This window comes from Taudactylus pleione, unplaced genomic scaffold (assembly GCF_031769625.1).
Source record: "Taudactylus pleione unplaced genomic scaffold, aTauple2 ptg000290l, whole genome shotgun sequence".
In the NCBI taxonomy this organism is placed as follows: Eukaryota; Metazoa; Chordata; class Amphibia; order Anura; family Myobatrachidae; genus Taudactylus; species Taudactylus pleione.
Window position 1 is genome coordinate 2507740 of NW_028284692.1, and position 25750 is coordinate 2533489.

Consider the following 25750-nt stretch of genomic DNA (forward strand, 5'->3'; position numbering starts at 1 on the left):
AACAAGGGAGACTCAACCTGTACCAAAATAATATAACTGATCTATCGAAATGATTGATAGGATTTTCTTTATAGGACCACTAAAATACATTATTATTACCAGTTGTTTATATAGTGCACACATATTCCGCAGCACTTTACAGAGAATACTCTGTCCCTACCCCAGTGGAGCTTACAATCTATATTCCCTACCACATGCTCACAGACAAACACTATGGTAAATTTTGCGGGGAGTCAATTAACCTACCAGTATATTTTTGGAGTGTGGGAGGAAACCGGAGTACCCGGAGGAAACCCACGCAAGCACAAGGAGAATATACAAACTCCACACAGTTATTAGGGCCATAGTGGGAATCGAACCCATGACCTCAGTGCTGTGAGGCAGTAACGCTAACCATTACAGCGCCTGTGCTGCCCATAAATTGATGAATGGTTCCTTACATCCCCAGTAGCTGTCTCCCCACCTCTCCCATAATTATGACAGTTAACTGATGGGAACCAATACAGGATAAAAGCTACATTTCAAGTTAAGTTGTTACAGCATCACACACACTGTTTGAATCCATGCAGTGGAAGACCCTTATGAATATGTGGGAAGGGAGGGGAGGCCTAGGACTGCACACCCCAATTCTAAACATGAGGTGCTACTTGCTGAGACTAGTAGTTCCACACAGAAAAAAAGGCAAATGCAGGTGCACATTAAGAACACTGACAATCAGAACCATTATAATAATGTCTTCAATTTAACATGTAGCACATAACATGCTTAGCAAAAAAATGCAGATACAGCTGGTTTTGCACTTTATAAAAGGATATTCACAGCATTTATATAAAAAATAAATTTAATCAGACTGAGCGTCACACACTGCACTACCACACTAACCTGACCACCCTACTGTAGTGGGGAAAAAGAGCTGGAAGCACATTTCATACATACAAAACACTGATTTGGCAGAAGAACAGGCCTTAAGATATTTACTTGCTATTTAGTAGTAAGTGTCACCATGTCACATGTAAGGGACTAAAAGTCATATGATAAATATGGGTGGTCACAAAGTACTGCATTTAGTACTGCATACTGTACATGCAGAAGGTATTATGCCCAAGGTGATGAAGTTTGATGGAGAACAGAAAGATTGTTAGGACTGGCTTCCTGTTCTCCTCCCTGTTTATATGCAGTGGCCAGGACACGCCTGCATGAGCAATAGCAGGTATTCAGCGCTGCAGGGAAAAGTGGTATGCAGGAGCATGCACACACCTGCCGGGCAACTGTTTGCTGCCAGGTATGGCTCACCAATCCACTCTTTAACTGCCAGCAGTAGGTACAGTAGTACATTTCCATTTGTCCATGGAAAACAAACAATTGCAGTGGATCTCACTAAAGTAGTCTACTCTCAGATTAAATTGGTACTCTCACCTGATATATATATATATATATATATACACACACACACACACACACACACATCTATCTATTTCAGCGGGTAAAATAAGTATTGAACACATCAACATTTTCTCAGTAAATATATATTTAATGGGGCTATTATAATGAAATGTTCACCAAATGTCAGCAACAACCCATACAATCCACACATGCAAAGAAATCAAAACCACTAATTATTGGTCTAATTATTATGGTATATGGTACATTTAGAAGCATATATAATAAATTATTTATTAAGGCGATCCCTTTAAAGATAGCTATCTATTGGCCCGTACACACGGATATCGTGGTCTGATCGTCCTGCATGTTCAATATCGGACATCCAGCAACATGCACCAACCCTCAAAAGACATAACGACCTGCGATCAACGATCCCTATAGTAAACAAACTAACCTGGTCAATATTGACCAGGTTGGCCTGCATGCACTGGCAATGGTCGATATCGATATCGGCCATCCGTGCCCGCGCATCGACCATCGTTTGGTCATTGGAGGGGTTATAAAAAAAAAAAAGGGATGATATAAACGATCAAACGATATCGTTATCATTTATATCATCCTTTTTATTTGATCATGTGTATAAAACAGTTTATGACTGTGTGATAAACAAACATTGGATCAGTCTGTGGGCCTGGAATAGGTTTTTCTATAAGTGCAGGTTCGTGAGTGCCGCATGTTTCTGGATATATTTCTATATGTGCTTATGTTGGAGAGCATTGCGGCAGAATGTGTTAAGTTGGTGAGTATATATCTATCTATACACACACTTGTTTGTGTATTCTCAGATTGATGCAAACTGCCACTTTCCAGCTTCAAAGTCTCTGGTGACATTTGTTTTGAGTGTCCTCCAAGTTTTATAAGCCAAATACTAAACTTTAAGACCATGCATCAAATACCTTTATGTAACAGGTGCTGAGGGAGTGCAGGGTGTGGTGTCTGGGACATTTCATGTGATCAGACCTCTAATCATACCCTGCAGGTTAATGATTCCTAAAGTGAGTAATCTAGTTGCAGAGTATAGAGGAAGGGTTAGGTTCTGTGAAAGGAACACAGCACAGCTGAAAACTTTACAACTAGGTGAGATTTTCCATGCACTTTTACTCAGAGTGCAGGTTGACCAATTATGAAAACAGTGCTTTACACAGCTCATAGCCACTATGTAATACATTAAGCACTAATACAAAAATCTATCCATCATAATTCGTTTTCCTACATACAGATCAAATGGGGCCTATCCAGTACGCGACCTGAAAAATTGGACGTCTAAGGTTCAGTTCTTCAGGTCGCCAGGTGCGGGGCCCGCAGTGAACGGCGTTCACTGAAGGTCATTCAGTGCAGGAGACAGACCTCCATGTCTGCCAACATGTGGAACCTGAGGAGCGTCGTGAGATTGACCAGCATGTTCGGCAGATAGTCGGGGTCGGCAAGACCCAGCGTGCACGTGCATCGCTGGTCCTTGCCGGCTATCCATTACACGACTGTGAACAATGCGACCAAAACCTTCTGGTTTTGGTTGGATTGTTCAAACAGTCGTGTAATCGATAGACCCCTTTAACCAATTCTTGTATGCTAAGAGTACCATAAACATACCATAGTTATATAGAGGGTTTGTTTATACATATATTTGGCATTAAAATCAGATCTACATACACGGTACATTAAAGGGTCTATTGGACCAACAGATGACCAATTTATTTTTATGTTGGTGGGGTAGTGTGTTATTCTCAGTTTCATTAATACCAGGCATTTAAATTAGTAGAACTAGCATTAACTTCACTGGAAATTGCACGAATTTAGGTAAAATATCAATGTAGGTAAAAGAAAAAGGTTTTTCAAGAGTATTTTGGTTTTAATGCAGAAATATTACTGAGATCAAAGGGCGTTTACTGCGTCTGTAAGAAGCTCTGCCCAGTACGACCTCCTGGGAGGAAGAACCCATGGCACCCGCTAGCAACCTCTGCCCGGTTAATTAAAAGGAAATCAAAGTTTTGATAACTCCCTTGGCAGGACAACTTCAAGAGTATCTCGCATATGGGGAGGAATACTTGCAGCCAAGAAAATTAGGAACAATTTCCCCTTCCTGCCGACAAAACGGCTATATGTTCTGTGGAGTTTCTGGAATGGATATTCTCAAACTATCTGTAGTTTGTTAGTTATCCACCGATCTCCAGGGTAATCCTCAACACAGATACTTTGCCTCCATGCCATATGACATGCAATAACTTTAATTTAGGCCCATCCCTCACTCAGCTATTTTGTAGGAAACATTCTAAATGCTGTAAATGACAAACATGGGGCACTTCTACCAGTTACCCCACAACTCCCGACAGCCCAGACCGTTCCTCATGTAATATACTGCAAAGTGAATAACATAAGCTTGATGCGATGTAGTAGAAGGAAGGCGTACTGTAATAAGTGTCACATGGGCATTAACACTTTATTTTAGCATAGAGTCATATGGATGCTAGTCTGACACATTCATGGCTGTGTGTGAATATGAACCAAAGAGCAGGAATGGTGAAGGCTGGGCAAGATTAATCAGCATTTCCTCCAGCAGGTTTCCTATGGTTTCATTCTAAACAAACACCACTGCACAGAAATGATATGGGCAAATGGCCAGGTGATTATATCAAAGAATAGTTCTGTCTCCAATATGAGGTTTATGAACAATAGCAATCTGACATTTTCATATGTAGAAGCCTTGTGAAAGCACACGGCTTTGGTTAAAAACGTACGCTTAATTTTCCCCATCTGTATGTAGATTGCATGTCTGAACTCCATTTTATTCTTAACAGATTTTAGTACTGCTGCATAACATACCTAAAACACATGTAACCCTATTTAATGGAATCATATCACCACTTAGTGGACAAATGTTGAAAGTATATCAAAGAAGAGGATTTGAATGTACAATAGGTGTTTGAACATTAGCATAGTAAACATGAAAAACAATATGGGACAGTAGAATCAACCCATCAACCATTAAAACTAAACACTTTTAATAAACACACCAATAATAGGTTTAAAATCCTTAAGTAAAGGTGGATACACACAGATACAATCATACCTTGAATGAGATTGCTCGTCCAACCGAACTCTCGTTTTGAAGTGTTGATCAGTGCTGATACGCACATACGTACATACGTATACAATCATACTTGCGATCATTCGATCCTTGGCAGCCGAAATATCGAAACAAAACAATTGTACAAACACACGCACACGGTACAGATTCAGTGCAGCAGTCACAGCGCGGGATCTTCCATTTCCATAATGGGCAAAGAACGGGTCATGATTATAACAAGCATCTCGGACTCGCATCGTCATTTGAAGAACAAGTGCTGAGGATTGAATACGTTCGTTCGTTTCATTCCTCATCATGAGTTTGAGCTTGAGAAGGAGACAGGCAAAAGTTTGCATTCTTATTGCTGTAGCGAGAAGGATGCATGCGATCAGGAAGAGAAAGAAGTTGATAGGCCAGGGATTGGCTGGCGAGACGAGACACCTTCTCCCATATGCCTCTGGTTTGAGAAATACGTAACAAAGATCCTGATGATTTCAGGAATTTTTTTGCATATGGACGACCCATCGTTCCAGGAGCTTCTTCATCTAGTGACCCCACTCACAGAGAGGGAGGACACAAACATGAGGAGGCCCATTTCTGCAGAACACAGGCTGATGGCTACACTGCGGTATCTGGCTACGGGGAGGACCCTGGCTGACCTGAGGTACAGCACTGCCATATCGTCTCAGGCCCTTGGTGAGATCATCCCTGACACATGTGATGCAATCATACATGTCCAATGTGATCAATACATGAAGGTAAATACTGGCAAACTCATTATTGGCATTAAAGTGCAAAAATGTAAACAATGCAATAATAAATAACAGATTACAACACAACAATAAATAATTCAATATAAACGGTCCATACAGTGTCTATGTGGACGTGGATGCAGGGGCATATGAGACCCCAGGCCTGGCAAATTGAAGACAGACCTGGGACTCTATTAATATATAATCAACTGCTGCCCCCTCTGTCCCTGGTGATGAGCAATCCACTGTACTACCTAGTAGTTTCATAAAATAGCTAGTCTGATAATTACTGTTTTACCTAAACTAAACTAATAGTATTATAACTGCCCCCAACTAAAAGTTAATATGTAGAGGTACTCGTTTGATGGCAAAAAAAAAAAAAGTCGAGAACTCAGTTTTGCTTAAAACAACCATGTAATATACACTGAAGTGCCAAAGTCATGGGATAGCAGTATGTAAATGTAATGGTTGGTAGCATCACTGTACTGTGACATCTTGGAAATGCCCAGACTTGCATCAGCTGTAACCTGACATCTTGTGAGTCAGTTTGAACACCGGATAGGCTGCTCATGGGAAGGCACATGAATTCAAGTTGTCCAGAATTGGTTTGAGGAGCATTCTGGAGAGCTCTGACAAATGGTGTGGCTACTACGTTCGCCATGAACCTAATTGAGCATTTATGGGACGTGGTGGAGAGGCCCATTTGCACCTACAAGTATCTGGGAGTTGTGGGAAGCTATGCTGACGGCATGGGTCAACTTCTCTCAAAAATTCTACTGTCCACTTGTGGAATCAATGTCACGCCTAGGTGCTGCACTTGCTGGGCTAGAGGGGGTCCTACATGATACTAGGCATCTATCCCATTAATTTTGGCACTTCACTGTATAAGAAGCATTGGGAAATCCTGAAGATGTCTTAGCAGACATCATCCCCAATAAACCCGACATCTCTAAGAAATCAAAGAATTTAAAACATATATTGGCTCTTAACTACCTTAAAAAAAAAAATGAAAAAAAAAAATAAAAAATTAAGGAACAATAGCAATACTATGTCCACTAATTGTGTTGGAACTTTCAAATGTGGACATTGTAATATCTGCAATATGAACAGTCGAATAAGAAGTTATTTTTTAACTTTGGCAACTGTAAACAGTTTAATAAGAAAATGTTTTTCAATTGCAAAACAACTGCTGCTATTTAATTATTAGAATGTGGCTGCAACCTGAATATGTGGGCAAGACTAAATGCCCCATAAAACATTCCAGCTCTGAACATCTAACCTTTAATAGAACATGTCCAGCATGGCCCACAGGAGACGATCTACTAAAGAAACTCACAATGTGAGAAGTTAAAGAACTTAATGGGGGTTATTAAAGACCCACTTTTATAATGAGTTTGCATCCTGGTTGTCTGTACATGCTTACTAAAACTGTATGATCTATAGGATTAGTATTTTTTTTTAAGATAAGTCTTGAATAATATTGCTGCCATGAGTTAACATGCGGTTTTAAGGTCTATAGTTCTATTTACTATTTATCTTTTTACTATTGGAGGGCTAACCAACATACGAATATGTTTTTTTTTAGCTATGTAATATTGCCAAGTATCTAGAGATGATAGCTTTCAATGTTTATATTATAAAGTTTTATTGACATAGCATATAACCAAAAGATGGCTGTTTGCAGTCATACCTACCATTTCTACTACTCACATATAGGGGTCAATCCAATTAGCCGTGAGGGTTGCAAATAGGATGCGAGTTACCGTTGCAACGGCGTTCAAACACCGGCAACAGCACCGCATCTCGCATCCCTCTCTCAGCCCGAAGTTGCAAAAATTTGCTCGCAGTTCCGAGGGAATTCAGGCTGCCACCGGGCTTGCTGTAAAGTGCGGCTAATTGGATTGACCCCATATTGTTTAAACTTTATCAAAAAGATGGTCACTTCCAGTTCAATGCCAGTCTCAGTCCACGTCATTTCCGCAATTTCTACTATATACACAGGTACTGCTGAAACCTTCTAACCAATAAAATAGTTCATGGATACTTTATGTATTCTAACAATGTGGCATTCCCATACGCTCCCAGACGTATGCAAACTCATTATGGAGTTTGCGCATGCGCACTCTATACATTGAATAGTCCAGCATCCATACATGAGAAATGAGATACCTGGAAGTGCCGTACTGCATTAATGTGCTTATTAGGGAGGGTATTATGGACACTATAATGATTTTTTTTTGTTCACTCAGAGAAGTGGATTACATCTATCTGGTGAATATTAAAGAACTCTGGATTCTGGTTTGAAACTCCAGAAAAGGACTTGCCCAAACGAAAAGCACTTTAGTTACACTGTTCGGTACACACAGTGCAATATATAACCTTGGCTTATAAATATCATATGCTCTTTTTTTCACTACCATACATGGACAAATATCTATGTACACCGATTAGCCATAACATTAAATCCACTGACAGATGAAGTGAATAACATTGATAATCTCATTATAATGGCACCTGTCAAGGGGAGGGATATATTAGGCAGCAAGTGAACAGTAAGTTCTTGAAGTTGATGTGTTGGAAGCAGGAAAAATGGGCAACAGTAAAGAGCTGAGCGACTTTGATAAGGGCCAAATTGTGATGGCTAGACGACTGGATGAGAGCATCTCCAAAACAGCAGTTCTTGTGGGGTGTTCCCAATATGCAGTGGTTAGTACCTCCTAAAAGTTATATTGAATCGGCAATAGGGTCATGGGCGCCCAAGGCTCACTGATGCGTGTGAGAAGCAAAGGCTAGCATATCTGGTCCTATACCACAGAATAGCCACTGTAGCACAAATTGCTGAAAGTGTTATTGCAGACTATGATAGATATGTGTCAGAACGCACAGTGCACTGCAGCTTGCTGCATATGGAGCTGCGTAGCCAGGGACTGGTCAGAGTGCCCATGCTGACCCCTGTCCACTGCTGAAAGCATTTACAAAGGGCACATGAGCTTCAGAACTAGACCATAGAGCAATGAAAGACAGTGACCTGGTCTGATGAAGCACATTTTCTGTTACATCATGTAGACGGCCAGGGGCGTGTGCGTCGTTTACCTGGGGAAGAGATGGCACCAGGATGCACTATGGGAAGAAGGCAAGCCGGCAGAGGCAGGTGTTGTTCTGGGCAATATTCTGCTGGTAAAGTTGACTCCTGGCATTCATGTGGATGCTACTTTGGCACCTATTCATTACCGTATGGCCCCCCGATGATAAAGTATTCACCTACTTACTTACTACTCACTTACCACAGCAATTCATTACTGTTGCGGTGCGGGGACAGTTGCTCTGAAAAGCAGCTGTCCCTGCGATTAGTAGCTGCATTACTTACTTGTCCCCACGGCCAGTTCTGCACATGCGTAACCCGAGGACATGCATGCGCAAAGCCGCCGGGGAGTCAGCAAGGAAGTGGCAGAGGGATCCGCTCAGATCCCTCTTCGCATCCCCGATACTCCTTCCCAGAGGAAGAAGAGGGGCTACAAGAACAAGCGCCATCTTTTGGTTTTCGGAGTTTTCTGAATATCAGGTGGTCCAATTCGGACCCCTGATGATGAATGGCCCGATAACCTAAATATTAGATTTGCAGTCTTAAGGCCCCATACATCAGCGATGGATTGCCGCGATGTAGCGATCCTGCAACCTGGAATTGCAGGATTGCTGAAATCCAACATGTTGGATTTCACAGATATGCCGATCACGATCAGAAAATGATCGTGATTGGCAAATCGGTGAAATTTAACATGTGGAATTTCACCGATCCTGCAACGGATCGCGGAACATCGATGGCCGCCATTTCCGATCCCATCGCTACATTGCAAGGATCCGTTGCAGATGTATGGGGGCCTTTAGAGTGCAAGGACTCCTTGCTAATTAAAAACACCCAGGAGTAGGTGGGAGGGGTGCTAATCAGGGTAGAAGTCTCGTCCTTCCAGTGTACATACACAACACAAAATGCATAGGGGAGAGGCTCTATACTGCACACCCTAAGAATGTGAGGTGCTACTTGCTAAGACTTGTAGTGCTGCAAGCAAAAAAAAGGGGAAAAAAAATGAAAGTGCACACTCTAACATTGCTAGCATTGTTAGAGTGTGCACTTGCATTTTTCCCCTTTTTTTGCTTGCAGCACTACAAGTCTCAGCAGGTAGCACCTCAAATTGTACTTAAGGTGTGTAATCTAGGGCCTCTCCCCCAAGTACACTTCTTCATGGCAAAGGTATTCCCTGATGGCAGTGGCCTCTTTCAGGAGGATTAATGTGCCCTGCCACAATGCAAAAAATGTTCAGGAATGGTTTGAGGAACATGACAAAGAGCTCAAGGTGTTGGCCTCCAAATTCCCCAGATCTCAATCCGATCGAGCATCTGTGGGATGTGCTGTAAAACAAAGTCAGAGCCATGGAGGCCCCACCTGGCAAATTACAGGATTTAGAATCTGCTGCTAACGTCTTGGTGCCAGATACCACAGGGCACAAATAGCTTAAAAAAACCCCCAAAAAACAAAACTATAAATGTTTATGAATGTTAGTTCAATAAAAAAACAATTGCCAGAAATTAATGGGGACCTGTGAGGATGTACAAACTTCAAATAGGAGTTAGTCTATTCATATTGAATAAGTTACCAGAACTGATGTGATATATGGGATCCTTCCTGGACGACCATTAGAAGCACAATGAGAAATCTGGATGTGTGTCCTCCTCTTGACTGCAGCCTGTGCAGACCTGCGTGTGGGAGGTGGGCGTCACGATGGAAAACCGGAGAGTCTTTAGTGCAAGGTGCCAATAATAATTACAGATTAGAATCCTGTAAGGAGAAGTCGACCAGGAGTAGGAATCGGCAAGGATCCTGAACCCTTTAGGTGGCAAGTGGTTTTAATGTTAGGTCTGATCGGTATATATATGGATGCCCCTGAGGATGTCTGACTGTGGCCACCTCTTTAAACCAGGACGAAACACGTTTGGTATAAGGCGGCTTTGACTGATTTATTCTGACCCATATACAGATAAGGATACCTTAATATAGAAATTGTAATGCAATTCCTTTTTTTTTTGGTAATTACTTTTACCTAAACAAAATTACACTGTTTTCATGTTTGTATTTTCATGAGCCTTATTAAAGAGGAATTGCTTTTTGGAGGATCTAAGGAGCCATTCTGTGATTTCAAATAAGCTTTATCACTCTTTTATATTGGTACAGGGAAACTATTTGAAGTTCTTGCACTTGGTGATTTTCCTACATTATTGCACTAGGAGGCGCCCTTGTGTTCTTTAAGATTATGGATTTGGTTTGTGGTTCATACAAGATTGGCTGTCATCCTGGAAAAACAAATTTACTTGGCAATCACTTATTGTTATGTTATATTTTATTTTTTTCCGCTTAGAGATTTGATTTTCATTTAGCGACAATTTTTTATTTTATTTAAAAAATATGAGATATGGTAAGAACTTACCCTTGTTATCTCTATTTCTACGAAGTCCATAGGGTTCCACAGGATACCTTGGGGTATAGGTGTGACGTCAGTCGCTGGGCACCATAGAGTTAAGCTTTTCAGCCTCCCAGGATGCACTAGGGTCCCCCTCCTATACCCCGCCCCCGAGCCAAGGCACCTCAGTTAGTTATCAAGCCATAGGCCGGAGGAGGAGAAGGAAGAGAGAGAAAAAAGATCTGGACACATACAAGAATCACATTCTCACCAGAGGGAGACGGAAAACCGGTGACCAGAGCAAAGCCCATCTGCAGCACAGGTGCGACAGGGCGGGAGTCCTGTGGAACCCTATGGACTTCGTAGAAATAGATATAACAAGGGTAAGTTCTTACCATATCTCATATTTTCTACTTCAGGGTCCATAGGGTATCCACAGGATACCTTGGGGATGTCCCAAAGCAGTATCCTTTAAGGGTGGGGACGCTCCTGTGCAGAAAGGAGAATCCGCCGCCCGAAGGAAGCATCCTGAGAGGCGAAGGTGTCAAACCTGTAATACCTCATGAAGGTATGGACAGAGGACCACGTAGCAGCCTTGCAGATCTGAACTGCCGAGGCACCACGTCGAGCTGCCCACGAAGGACCCACAGACCTAGTGGAATGAGCCTTCAGAGAAGGAGGGACCGGTAGGCCTTCATGAAGATGAGCTTCAGAAATAGCCATACGGATCCAGGCTGCCAAAGTTTGCTTTGAAGCAGGCCAACCCTTTTTACGGAAGCCATAGAGGACAAACAAAGCGTCCGACTTCCTAAACGAAGAAGTGCGGTCAACATAAGTCCTTAAGGCCCGCACAACATCCAAAGAGGCCTCACCCACGGAAAGACCCGGTGAGTTAAAGGCCGGAACAACGATTTCCTCGTTAGCATGAAACTGGGAAACAACTTTGGGAAGAAACTCGGGCCGAGTGCGGAGCACTGCCCTGTTCCCATGAAAAACCAAGAAAGGGGGTCTACAAGAAAGAGCCCCTAACTCAGAAACACGTCTGGCCAAGGCAATGGCCAGAAGGAAAACAGTCTTAGCTGTTAGCCATTTAAGATCCACTGAGCCCAGTGGTTCAAACGGCGGTCCTTGGAGAGCCCTCAGGACCACAGCCAAATCCCAAGGCGCCACAGGTGGAACAAAGGGCGGCTGAATGCGGAGAACACCTTGCATAAAGGTGCGCACATCCGGGATTGTAGCAATCCTACGGTGAAACCAGACAGATAGGGCCGAAACCTGTACCTTCAAAGAAGCAAGGCGAAGCCCATGATCTAGTCCCGCTTGCAGGAAGGCGAGAATCTGAGACAGACGAAACTCCCGCGGTGCATAACCTCTCGGTCGACACCACTGGAAGAACGTATGCCACACGCGATGGTATATCCTCGCGGAAGACGGTTTCCGAGCTCGTAACATGGTACGCACCACAGAGCTGGAAAACCCCCGGGACCTCAGCATGGCCGTCTCACCAGCCAAGCCGTCAAAGACAGCCGAGTCAGGTCCGGGTGAAGGCAAGGACCCTGAGACAGAAGGTCCGGTCGTAGCGGCAACCGCAGAGGACTGTCCCCGGACAGACCCTGAAGGTCTGAGAACCAGTGCCGTCTGGGCCACGCGGGAGCTATCAACAGGAGCGTCCCTCCTTCCTGTTTGAATTTCCGGATTACCTGTGGAAGAAGGGAGACCGGAGGGAACAGGTATGCGAACCGGAACGTCCACCGGACGGACAGAGCATCCACTAGAGACGCCCCTTCGTCTCTTGTGCGAGACCCGTACACCGGCAACTTGTTGTTGTGCCGGGACGCCATGAGGTCGATCTCTGGAAGACCCCACCTGTCCACCAGCAGTTGAAAAACGTCCGGGTGCAGGGACCATTCCCCCGGATGAACGTCCTGGCGACTTAGAAAGTCCGCCTCCCAATTTAGCACTCCCGGGATGAAGACCGCTGATATGGCCGGAAGATTGCGCTCCGCCCAAACCAGGATCCGAGAAACCTCTACGAGAGCCGTCCGATTGAGAGTTCCTCCTTGCCTGTTTATGTAGGCTACGGTGGTAGCGTTGTCCGACTGGACCTGCACCGGGTAACCCTGGAGAAACCGATGTGCCTGCTGGAGAGCATTGAAGACCGCACGGAGTTCCAAGATATTTATTGGAAGCTCCGCTTCTGTCGGCGTCCACCTGCCCTAGAACAAGTGTGGACCCGAAACTGCTCCCCAGCCCCGAAGACTGGCGTCGGTTGTCAACAGGACCAAATTTGGAACCCAGAACGGACGTCCCTTGTTGAGGTGGGTCGTCTGTAACCACCAAGCAAGGGACAGGCGAACCTCCGGGGTGATCACAATCGTCTGGGACTTCAGAGACTGAGGCAGCCCGTTCCACTTGGACAGGATCAGGTGCTGCAGTGAAACTGGGCGTATTCCACCATGTCGAACACCGACACCATGGAGCCCAGTAACCTCATCGCCGAGTGTAGGGACACCCGGCGGCTGTGCAGACAACTGCGCACCCTTGACTGTAAAGCAGAGATCTTGTCCTCCGTCACGAAGATCCTTTGCTGTCCCGAGTCCAATAAGGCTCCAAGATGCAGAATCCTCCGAGACGGGATTAGAGTGGACTTCTGCCAGTTGATTAGCCAGCTGTGCCGTTGCAGCAGTGCAATGGTCAGGTCCAAGTGGCGTAACAGGAGCTCTGGAGATCCTGCCACCAATAACAGGTCGTCCAAGTACGGCAACATGCGGACTCCCTGCAGCCGCAGAGAAGCCGCCATGACCGCCATCACCTTGGTGAAAACACGTGGTGCTGTCGCCAGGCCAAAAGGTAACGCCCGAAACTGGAAGTGGTCGCTGCGGATTGCAAACCTGAGGAACTGTTGATGGCGCAAAAGAATAGGGACATGCAGGTAAGCGTCCTATATGTCCAATGACACCATGTAGTCCCCAGGTTCTAGCGCCAGAATGATGGACCGTAGGGTCTCCATCCGAAACTTCGGGACCCGCAAAGACTTGTTGAGTGCTTTGAGGTTGAGAATCGGACGATACGACCCATTGGGTTTCTGTACCAAAAATAGATTTGAATAGAAACCCTGGCATAACTCCAGCCTGGAGCACAGTGTGCAATACCTTCCGCAGCTCCGTAGCCTTGTTCCGGTCTGATGGTAGACCCGTGGTGAAGAATCGAGCCGGGGGTCTGTGCCGGAAGGAGAGGGCGTATCCGTGGGAAACCACCTCCAGAACCCAAGTGTCTGTCGTAGTGGCCGACCAACACTGGGCGAACTGCAGCAGGCGGCCTCCCACCCTGGGATCCCCCAAAGGGAGGCCCGGACCGTCAGGCCGCAGGCTTGTCATCCGACTTGGGGGCCGGACATCTGGTACTCTATGCCTGCTTCCTGGGCTTGGCCGATTTCTTAGGACCAGCCTGTCGAGGAAACGACTGTGGTTTGGGCCTGCCCTGGGCCCTAGATGACCGAAAGGTCCAGAACCAGAAGGAGCAGCGGCCGACGGGAGACAAGCCGATTTGGCTGCCGCCAGCGTGGCCACAATCTTATCCAGATCCGGACCGAAGAGAACTTCTCCGGTAAACGGCAACGCCTCCAGACCCTTTTTGGAATCTGCGTCCGCCTTCCAGGATCACAGCCACAAGGTGCGACGAGCAGCCACCGCTGCTGAAGAAATTCTAGACACCAGAGTACTAATGTCTAGGGCCGCCTCGTTGATATAAGTGGCCGAATCACGGAGATTACCAATCAACTCCGCCTGTTCGGCCGGACAGTCGGAATCAAAAGAAGCCTCTAATGAATCCGCCCAGCGCTCCATCGCTCTGGCAACCCAGCAAATGGCCATAGCCGGTCGTGCTGCCCCCCCGCAAGGGAATAAGCGGACTTCAGGCAGATCTCCACCTTACGGTCCGTAGCATCCTTAAGGGAGGACAGAGATGGCATCGGCAATGTGGCACTACGGACATAGGGTAGGTTTGCTTTGGGTGTATTTTGTATTTGTTTAGTTATTTTTGCGGGTGTGGTCAGTCTTATAGTGGGATATTTTTTATGCACCTCTTATGCTTATTGTTCTCGGTCTCTAGCTCCTACTTCGGGAACACAAATGGCGCCTATGGGTACTCGTATATATGTATATCCTAAATAATATGACTATACCTTATATTTTGCTTTGTTTGTATTTATATGCCACAAAATGTACTTTTCATACTTGCCGCACTTGCTTTTAGTATTATTTTTAATGGGTGTATTTTCAAAGCTTTAAATAAAAAATACTTGATTTCAAAGGAAGAGATGTACAAGAACACGAGGACATGCACGGAAACTGGAGGGAGGTAGGCTCAGAGGAAATTTGAAGAAAAACTACTTCACAGAAAGGGTAGTTGATAAGTGGAATAGCCTCCCATCAGAGGTGGTTGAAGCTAAAGACGGTTGAACAATTTAAATACACTTGGAATAAGCATATGAATATTCTTAATAGAGAAATAAGGCGAAAATAGGGTTGAAGTTGCCAAAAGGATAAATGAAAGGGGGCAGACAAGATGGGTCAAGTGGTTCTTATCTGCCGTCAAATTCTATGTTTCTAACAGGCAATGAATCCTGAGACTGCCTGTTACAGAATGGGGTCCTACAATGCTGTACGTGTCTGATCTGAGGAGCAATGCTGCACAACTAAAAGGTAAGTAAGGGGGGTTGGGGGGGGCATGAGAATGGAGAGACGGATGGGGAAATGGGATGAATATAGCACAATTTTTCTCTTTTTTTTCCCCCCTCTTTCTATTTGAAATACTTATTACATTATTTTGGCCCAACTACTTAAACAGGACTACTCTGTAATTATTTTGGCTTAGGGGTGCCTGAAATAATTATGAAGACCCTAAAGGTGCCTTGAACTGAGTGAGTTTGGGAACCACTGCAGTAATGCATTTGCACAACTCCTATCGACAAGAAAATGTTCTCAAAACTTGATGCTACTAGAAAGATACTCAGAAAATAAACAGAAACGCTGCATCCAGAAAAATGTATATAAAAATAATCTTTAGATCACAGGTTCTCAAACTCGGGACTTAGAACCCCAAACGGTGCATGTTTTCCAGGTCTCCTCACAGGATCACAAATGAAATAATTAGCTTCACCTGTTGATCTTTTAAAAGGTGTCGGTGAGTAATGAGTACACCTACAAGGTGCACCAGGAAAATGTGAACTGTCTGGGGTCCTGAGGACAGAGTTTGAGAACCACTGCAAATCTCTATTAAGACTGTCTGAAGGATACCGGAGACAGTGCATTATGAAAAAAAGCATCCAATTGGGTGGTCGCAGTAATTAGTCTAGTTATGTTGTTTTCCAAAATATATAATTTGGTTTACAATCATTAACGTGAGAAAGAGATGTCCTGTCATTTTCCAGACATGTTTCTGTTGCCATACTGTGTCTAATTGTGCAAATACACCGAAGCATAGCTGATCTGCTGCATTCATACAATGGACCAAACGGATTAAAATAAATAATACCTCTTAAAAGGCAAACTCTGGTAAATTGGACTAAAACACTAAACAGACAAACATGTACAAAACTGCTTGGCAGTCAGTGTCAAAGTAAAATACTGAATCTGAATAGGGTGTATAATAAACTATGCTAGATATAAAAGGTGAAAATATAAAGTAAAAGGAAAACATCAGGCTAAATAATCTTATTCAAAACTATACATATATCCACCATGGTAACCATCAAATGAAAAAACAAAAACATCCAGTAGGTAATAGTCAATTCTTATTACATTTTTAGCATGTAAATACAGATCACACAAGTGACACGGGCACAGAAAGCATCTGCATATTAGGAATAATAAAACAGAAAGCAGAGACTACATTAGATAGACATAGCAAAGACAGGTAGGAGATGCTGTGTATTCCACTACACTGAAGAGGTACACTGTACAGCCAAATGTTGTACATAAGTTTCAGGAGCAGTTTGCTCCTTAGAAAACAAGGAAGGGTGTTAGCAGGACAGAGGACACACAGGAGCCATGCGGTTAAATGTCTCTGCTACCCTCTCCCAAAAATACCTTTGTTTCACCACTCTCCTGATTGTCATTCTCTGAATCTTCCTCTTCCTACAAAAACAAAAATGTACATGGTTTAGGCAATGGGCTGTCTGAGCCAGCATATGAAGCCAGAGATTTGCTGCATCAGAGAGAGGCTGAGGTGACAGCACACTAAACCACAGCCATAGGAGGAAGCGAGATTTATATTTAATGCAGACCGAATTGTAAATAGAGGTACATGAAAAAGGGAAGCCATGCTCAGAGCTCTAAATGTAGGTTCATATAGGTCTACATTAGATTTCAACTATAAAAGCAGCTCAACAGACCATCAATAGGGCCTTTAAAAAGGTATTCAAGGTTGATTCCAGTAATGCTGTACTTTACATTTTTTGTGCTACTTTAAATTTAAAACAGGATTTATGATTCTCCTAAATGAGTCTAAGATTTACAGCAAGTAAGTGAGGAGTATTTGTCTGATCTAATAACATATTGTAATGCACACAACCACAGGCTTGCTTTCTTACTGCACTAGAAGAATGAAGGTGAATCCCCATATGTTATATTTGGAGTATTAGAAAAAAAAAAAGTCATGCCTCTACTTCTAAAGTGGACCTCTGATCATAATCTAAAGATTAGCCAGTAACTAATTTTATAGGAAAAACAAAAACTACACAGGCCCAAATACATGATTTTAGAAGCATCTTCTACAGATGGTGGGAACAATTGTAGATGCATTTCATTAATCAATGCATATTTATCCTAGTTGCCAATTGATATTGTTATTCGTTGGAGAATGTAAGTGGCATCTCTTTGTAGCATTTTTACACTAGCGATGATGATGATGATATTATCTCATGTGTTTTGACTTCTCTCCTTTTCTGCTCTGACAAAACTTCATTGTGTCAGAATTGGGCTGCATAACCACAGCATCAATTGTAGGCTAAAATTGCAGTGTTCAGCAAAGGGATGAATGTAGCAGAGATCCTGGGCTAAATGTAATAGCCTGCGGATTGCGGTATGTACAGAGATTTCGGCGAATTAGCTGCAAGATTGCAAAAAAAAACAAAAACAAAAATAAAAATTTTGCTTTTTCAAAGACAAAACAAAACTGTATATTTACCCCCACATCTAATGGATTGTATTGTTACATATTGGGAAGTCCACACAACACACTCCAAGGGCCAAATGCATTAAGCTTATGATTTTGGGAGAAGGCGAGATTCCAGCGTGAAGGTCTTCAGATCTAAAGCAGCAGTTAGTTTAAATGAAAAAACTAATCTTGTGTTGCCTTTAAACTAAAGGCAATCCTTAAATCGAAAGACTATCTTGTCGTATTCACTCCAGCTCTCGCAAACTGCGGAATATTACATTTGGCCCTAAGGGACTCTTGGTCTGATTCAGTGGTGCATGCTAGCGCATTGCTGAACGCAGATTCCCGACCCATTCTGTGCATGTGCAAAACGGCAGAGTCGCCACCGTTTTGGGGTGGAGGGAGGAAGCCAGGATCTCCGTCAGCTCACAGATTTCCTGGCCTCATCTGCGGTGGCCGGCTTAGCTGGCCGATGTTCCTGCAGATTATCCGATGCTGCGTTGTAGAACGCATCTCGGATAAGTAATGCAAGCAGGAGGCCTCCTGCTGCATTACCATAATTGCAAGGACGGAATTGCAAAGCTGCTTGCGTGCAGCTTTGCAATTCTGTCCTAAGCTGAACCAGGCCCTCTAACTACTAGAAAATGCTTTGAAGACTATTTTATTGGCCAACACCAATTGTGAACTTCCTAATAGCAAACAATTCACAATACGACATCAAGAATTAGCTGTGTTCAGTATGTGGTTTAACAAAAGAACTAGTGCATCAATAACATTATGGGTAGAAAGCCTTAAAACTATTGCTTCTACATAGACAAAGCCGATATCGCAGTATTCAAAATGACTGTTCCTAGACCCCTGCAGCCATCCTGGTAGCACAAAGTAGAAATAACAAGCAGCCAAAATTTCCAGCAAATCAAACAACCTGTCTTATCTCATTTTGGTAAGGCTGGGGTTTAAGGAGCGAAGTCTACTAAATGATCTGTAGACAAAGTGTAAACACACATTTAATAAGCAATAGAGCACAAACCACAACAGCAACAAATTCTTACCATTTAGGGCTGTATTCAATTGCCGACGAAAAGCCGCGATCAGCAGAAAAGTTTCACCGATGACGTCATTTCGTCAGGCGGTAACTTTCGACCCGATTCAATTGCAAAGACTGCGAAAAGTCTGCGCCTTGTAACCAGCGGAAAAAATTCGCCAAAGAAAGCAGGCGAGAAAAAGTGCAGAATTGGGGTTTTGGGGTGCAAAGTTGCGGGAACACCCCTGCAGCCTTGGGACAGTCCACCAAAGGTAAACTGCGTCAAAATGTAAAAAAAAAAAAAAACACTTTAGAACCCCCCAAAAAAGTACTTTCGTTTTTGGGGTGAAAAATACCAAAGTTGGGGGATAAACTTAAAAAGTAGCGAAATAGACTCCAGGGGGTCCCCCACGTATTTTTTTTGATTGCAGGTCATTGCTGAAGGTGCGTTTTTTTTTTTTTTTTTTTAAACCTCACTTTATCGATTTTTTACCCTGCTTTCGCTTCCTTTGCAATTGAATAGGGCAAATAGCGGGGACGCACGCAATACTTTTCCAGAACCCAAACCAGCGATGTAGTCGGAAAGTACACCAGGCGAAAAGTCCGGGACTTTTTGCCGGCAATTGAATACGGCCCTTAGTTGTGATCATGGTCTGTAAGAATGGCTCTTCAACAAACTAATACATTTCTGACTCCCCAATGCTTACATGTACTGATAAGACAGTGTGTGTACATCTCAAATTAAGCCAACTGCTGCCCAAACTCATGACCAGACACAATTACTTACAGAGCGCAGACTAGCATCATCTTCATCCTTGTTGGATCCCTCCTCTTCCATGCGAGACATGTCACCCAGTCCATATGATCTGGATACCAGACCTGCTTTGTCATCTGAATAAGGCAATAACAATTTATTGGACTAAAAGACATAAGTGACCGGCAACCGTTAGCTGAAAATAAGAGGGAACATGTAATTGCAGAACAGTCATCTACAGTGTAAGCACTGCAAAGCTCACAAAGGAGCATGAGCTGCAGATACATCTTTAGACTGTAAACTATTATATAGTATTGCATTGACCACATGACAAGTACACTTTACAATTTTTTTTTATATATTTGCCTCATCATCCCTTTAATTAGGAACACAAATTTTGTGGGTGGCTGACTTGGGTGTGGATTAACAAATACAGTAAAAAGGTCGACGGTGTCTAGATAGACACCAGATGTTAGACAGTCAAAAGGTCGGCTGGGACAAAAGTCAACATGAAAATTGTTGGCACCAAAATGGTTGACACATGATTTTTTTATTTTTTAGCTCTGATCTTCTCAATAACCCTCCCCTTGGTGACTAACCCTAACCGTCGGGGTAGGTGCCTGACCCTCCCTCCTGGTCCTTAACAGTCAGGGTAGGGGCCAAACAAAAAAATCATCATGTGTCGACCATTTTTGTATCGAGCTTTTGACATTGTCGACCTTTAGTGTGTCTAACATCTGGTGTCTATTTACTGTCCATAGTCTATACATCTATAGTCCAGAATCCCGCTGACTTCAAGTCTGCATTTCACCTGGTTTCAATCAGAAACCGAACCTGTGTAATTTAGATGTCCCAAATTAAAAGGATGAGATGGTAAGCTTATATCATACACATGAAATATATATCTATATAGCAAGTACTTTGTTTACCTCATACTAACATTTTAAAGCAGTCCCTGTATCAATACTTTTAGAGTGACACCTCTCCACAGCAGTTAATTGTATGCTCCATAATAGTGCCCAATAGTTCATATTCTGAAAATAGCAGTGCACTAATGTTAGTCCCCATAGTTAGTTAATTGTATGCCCCAAAGTAGTGCCCTAATTTATTTTATGAACCATAGTAGTGCCCTCGTTCACATTAAGCAACATTGTAGGGGTGCCATGTTACATTGATCTCCAATTCAGATTATGCCACATTGCAGTGCCCCCTTATCATTATAACATCTACTACACATACCTCGCATTGAAAATAGAATGCCACCCCATTTAGGCTGGTCAGACCCAATTGCTTAAAAGGCAAATAAATGAAAATGGCATGCAACTATATAACCCGGGCCCAGGGCCCCCTGAGCCTCTGGGCTCCCTGCACCCACTATAACTACGCCATATATATATATATATATATATATACATATATATATATATATATATATATAATATATACATATATATGACGCAGCCACTAATACACCGGTCACACCCCAGGCTACCGCCAGCTTCTCACCATCAGCCTCCACATCACTGTCTGGCTCCGGCTCCGAGTCCCCGGTATAGACTGCCAAAGAGGACAACACATTCTTCTTGTTCGCCGCCATCGTTCTAGTCGCCCCTTTGACGTATTTCCGGTGACCTGAAGGAAGTGAAGCTGTCGCCATAGTAACCGGCCTTGGAACATCATCAATGTGCGGCGAGACCGGCGGAAGTTCGGAGGAAGTTTGCGAGGAGAATCCCACGTCTGTATAGTTTGTGTAATTGAGGGCAGTGTGGGAAGTATGTGCGTAAAGGAGGGAGCCGGCCATTGTAATATAGAACATACTTAAACATAAGTGGAGTCACACATGTAATATACGTTATTAACATGTGGTCAGATCCTGACAGATGACATAGATGCTATGCGTAACATGTATGTTGTCAATTACAGGGAGACTGTGTAACATGTATGTGGTCAGTGCCTGACAACTTACAGAGTGTGTAACATGTATGTGGTCAGTGCCTGGCAGCTTACGTAGAGACTGTGTAATATGTATGTGGTCATTGCCTGACGGCTTACAGAGAGATTGTGTGTAACACGTATTTGTGGCCAGTGCCTGACAGCTTACATAGAGACTGTAACATGTATGTGTCAGGGCCAGACAGCTGAAAGAAACACTTTGTAACTTATGTGGTCAGTACCTTACCCTTAATTTAGAGACCATGTGTAACATGTATGTGGTCAGTGCCTGAGTGCTTACAGAGTGACTGTGTAACATGTATGTGGTCAGTGCCTGACAGCTTACAGAGTGACTGTAACATGTATGTGGTCAGTGTCTGACAGCTTACAGAGAGACGGTGTGTAACATGGTTGTAAGTATACAATAGTCACAGTCTGTTATTTTCCTCTAAAAGAAAACTGAATCTAGATCTATAAGAACATATGGATATGTTTGTGGTAACCATTACATTTACAGATGTAAATTATTCCAATACAGTGGCTTATGTATCAGACTGATGTTTATTACACTCCTTGTCCATGGTGGTGGAATAGTTTAATACACCGAACTCAAGATTATCATAGATATTTTTGTGTGTATAATTATTTTTAAAGCATTAAATTTGAACTTTAGTTGATAGCTGTTACGCAGAATTATATTATCACATTCCTCGTACTGTACACTTTCTGTCATAGTAGTTTGTAATAAGGTAACTTTGTACAAGACCTATTTAAATTTTAAAAATCCACCTTTATTTAAAGGAAAAAGTCTAATACGCGACTTTCTTTAGAAGATTCCTATTTAACAAAAAAAAAAACAACAAACAGGTGATTAGGTCTAATTATTTGTATTCATTCAGGAGTATATGTTGTAATAATGGAAACTTGTGGACATAACAATACATGTATTATAATTTGTAATACAATAAAATATGAGATAATATATGTGGGATTAATTATATATAGATATTACTTGTCTATTTTTTTATTAAGAACATTTAATAGAAATTAGGTTATTATATTTTGTAAAAGCGCGTCCAATAGTTCCAATTCAACAGTCAAGTTTGTGTAACAAAAAATACTGTACGACGTAGAAAATGATGTTTTCTTTTCCATTTTAGTGGCACGTTTGGTTTCACATCCAGGGGTTAATTTGGTAATCGTTATGAAATCCATTGCCTTTGGGATACAATAGCCAATTGGTAATGTTTCATTTTATTCTTACTTCATTATATTTATGTACTCCGCTGCATTTTAAGAAGTGTTGTGGTAGAGTTTTGCTGTGTATATTTTACCTATTTGGGGCAAAATTAATCTCAAAGTTGTCATCAGCCAATTATTTTTCTTATAATGCGGAAACTATAGTTTGTCTAGTTTCTCTGATTATTCCATGTCTGTTACTCCCAGAATACAAAACTAGTGAATATTCACACTTGTCAACTTCTTGTTCCTGATAGTGATGATTTGGAAACACAGTGACAGTTACAAAAATCATTGGGAAAGAAAAACCTGTTTAGAGTCACTTTTTGAATTTTACTAGAAATATGAGAACATATGGTTCCTAATACCTATGGATAATATCACCTCTTCACAAATGCTCTCTATCAATACTTATTCCTACATGACACTGTTATATCTATGATGTATAGAATTTTTATGTGCACTGCCTTGCATAAATTAATACATCACAACATCAATATGTATTGCTATATATATATATATATATATATATATATATATATATGTATATATATATATATATATATATATATATGGTGTCTGAGTATGTAGATATATATATAATTTTTTTTCTTCTTCTCTTCACTCTAGGTGCAGGGTGCTGATTAGTGAGGAGGGCATACTTATATTTTGATAGGCATTTTAGATGTGATGTATTACTACAGCTGTATGTAAACATCATGTATAAAATTTAGACCTTCAGAATTTAAATCTGCCCTCCTCACTGATCAGCACCCTGCACCTAGGGTGAACACTAATATAATTTCAAAAAGTAGGAGGCACTTGGGGGGGCTTATAAGATGAAAAAAATGCGTTCAACGCATAGAAACTGTCCAAATATATATATTTGCAATAGTGCGGCACTCATGGCTTGCAATAATGGTCAGAAATACAAGGTAAATGCAATGTTGCAGTGCCTTTAATGAAGTCCTGTCATCAGGAATACCTCCCTGATGATAGTGCTTCATTAGTGAGTGCTGCACCATTGCAATTGTATTGTTCTTGTCTGTGAGAACACCAGGCTAAGTATTGTTCTTGTCTGTGAGAACACCAGGCTAAGTATTGTTCTTGTCTGTGAGAACACCAGGCTAAATATTGGATTGGAATCTGTGAATGCCAGACACACAGTTGTGATATATAAAAAAAGGAATGTTAGCAGTAGATCTTTGGAGTACGTTTTATGGGGCACATCCACTAGGCGATATTAATGAGCGATTGCACGTTTACGACATCGTAATCGTGCAATTGCTCATTAATCGCGCTCTCCCGCTGGTCGTTTCCGACATCAGTCATGGCCCGAACATGCCGGTCAGTCTGCCGATAACGTCAGATTGGCCATGTTCGGGGATGATGGAGGGTGCCTACACTGAATGACTAATCGTTCAGTGTAGGCACTGCAGGGGATGGGTAACGATGGTATGATTACGATGTCGTAATCGTACTGTCTTTACCTAGTAGGCATATGGACGTGCGCCTTAAAGTGCGTGTCCACTAGACGAGAAAAATAAACGATTGAACGATTACGACATCGTAATCGTTCAATCGCTCTTTAATTGTTCATTAATCGTGCAGTAATTATGCCGGCAACGACCAGGAATGCGCGTTCCCGCTGGTTGTTGTCGGCGTTTGTCATCGCCTGAACGTGAAGGCCAACCTGACGAGATCAGGTTGTGCATGTTCGGGGATGAGGTAGGGTGCCTGCATTGAATTACATATCGTTCAGTGCGGGCACATTATCCCACTGCACAGGATGATGAACGATTACAATGTTGTAATCGTACAGTCGTTCCACTCACGTGCAGTGGATACGCACCTTAAGTCTTGCTTGCTGTGAGGTGTCGCAGTTAGCTTTAAAAATATGATGTTTCTGCAGTATTATCTATAGAGCCTATGGTAGAACAAAAAAAAAGTCTTCATTACTACTGTACAGCACAATTGGATTCTTTCAATTGAAAATTGTTTTGTTATATTCATTAGTCCTCTATATGGACATTATTCTAAAAGTTTTGATAATAGTATGCTTTGTTTGCCACTTTTTATGTAAATAAAAAATTCTACATTGTCCGAAATATGCTTAGCTTTAAAGTTGTCTGTTTATTTTGAGCTAGTGCTTGTATTATTGTTCTTGCTAATGTTTTTAGTGGTCTATAGCTTTGTGCTATAAGACTTACATAATTGCATATAGTGTTCATTCTTGCACACTGCACCTGTCACAACCCGTGCAGTTCCTCTTTCCTGCCTAGGGTGTTGCTCTCTGCTCTGGTGCTTCTAGTACACTCAGCTGATGCAAAAAAACTGCTGAGATACAGACCAGAGTGTGCTAGAAGCACCAGAGCAGAGAGCGACACCCCAGGCAGGAAAGAGGAACTGCACAGGTTGTGACTGGTGCAGGGTGCTAGAATGAACACTATAAATTCATATACTATATAAATGCAGATACACTATAAATGCATGTATGGCACTGCGTACAGTGGCAATGGTGTACGCAGTGTCATACAGGGGGTAAACAAATAAACATCAATACAAAGCAGTAAACCATCACATGAGTACAAAAAAAAAATACAAATGCTGCCATCAAACCATGAAAGGGATAGTCGAATTGTAGGGCAGTTTGCTTCAGCGCAGTGTTTCCTAAAACTGGTCCTCAAAGCTCCCTAACAGTTCTGGTTTTAAGGATAGCCATGCTTGAGCACAGGTGACTAAGTTAGTACCTCAGTCAATTTGATTTACCCATCTAGACTCAAACATTAATATCCTTAAAACCTGGACTGTTATGGTGGAGTTTGGGAAACTCTGCCCTAAAGGGTTGAATGACCAACTGGGTCTACATTGCTTCCTTTTAAATACCTTTTTGTGGATTTGCTGAAGTGGATGAGGAGACAAAAGCCAAGG

The 25750-nt window shown here is 42.5% G+C and overlaps 2 protein-coding genes across 5 annotated transcripts in view; one reads left to right on the forward strand and one right to left on the reverse strand.

Moving 5' to 3' along the window:
• SAP30BP (SAP30 binding protein) overlaps nt 1–21358 on the reverse strand; it is a 48564-nt gene extending 27206 nt beyond the window's left edge. The window contains exons 1-3 of one of the 2 annotated variants that reach the window (XM_088482552.1): nt 21155–21356; nt 19682–19785; nt 16802–16849 (exon numbers count right to left, since the gene is read on the reverse strand). In XM_088482552.1, coding sequence (XP_088338678.1) covers nt 16802–16849; nt 19682–19785; nt 21155–21305 — 303 coding nt within the window. In that variant the 5' untranslated portion in view covers nt 21306–21356. Of the gene's footprint in view, nt 1–16801; nt 16850–19681; nt 19786–21154 lie in introns of both variants that reach the window. The other variant, XM_088482553.1, reaches the window with a different exon arrangement.
• RECQL5 (RecQ like helicase 5) overlaps nt 21298–25750 on the forward strand; it is a 111861-nt gene continuing 107408 nt past the window's right edge. For 2 of the 3 annotated variants that reach the window (XM_088482549.1, XM_088482551.1), the window contains exons 1-2: nt 21298–21383; nt 22741–22821. The gene's annotated coding sequence lies outside the window, so the exon portion shown is untranslated. Of the gene's footprint in view, nt 21554–22740; nt 22822–25750 lie in introns of all 3 variants that reach the window. The other variant, XM_088482550.1, reaches the window with a different exon arrangement.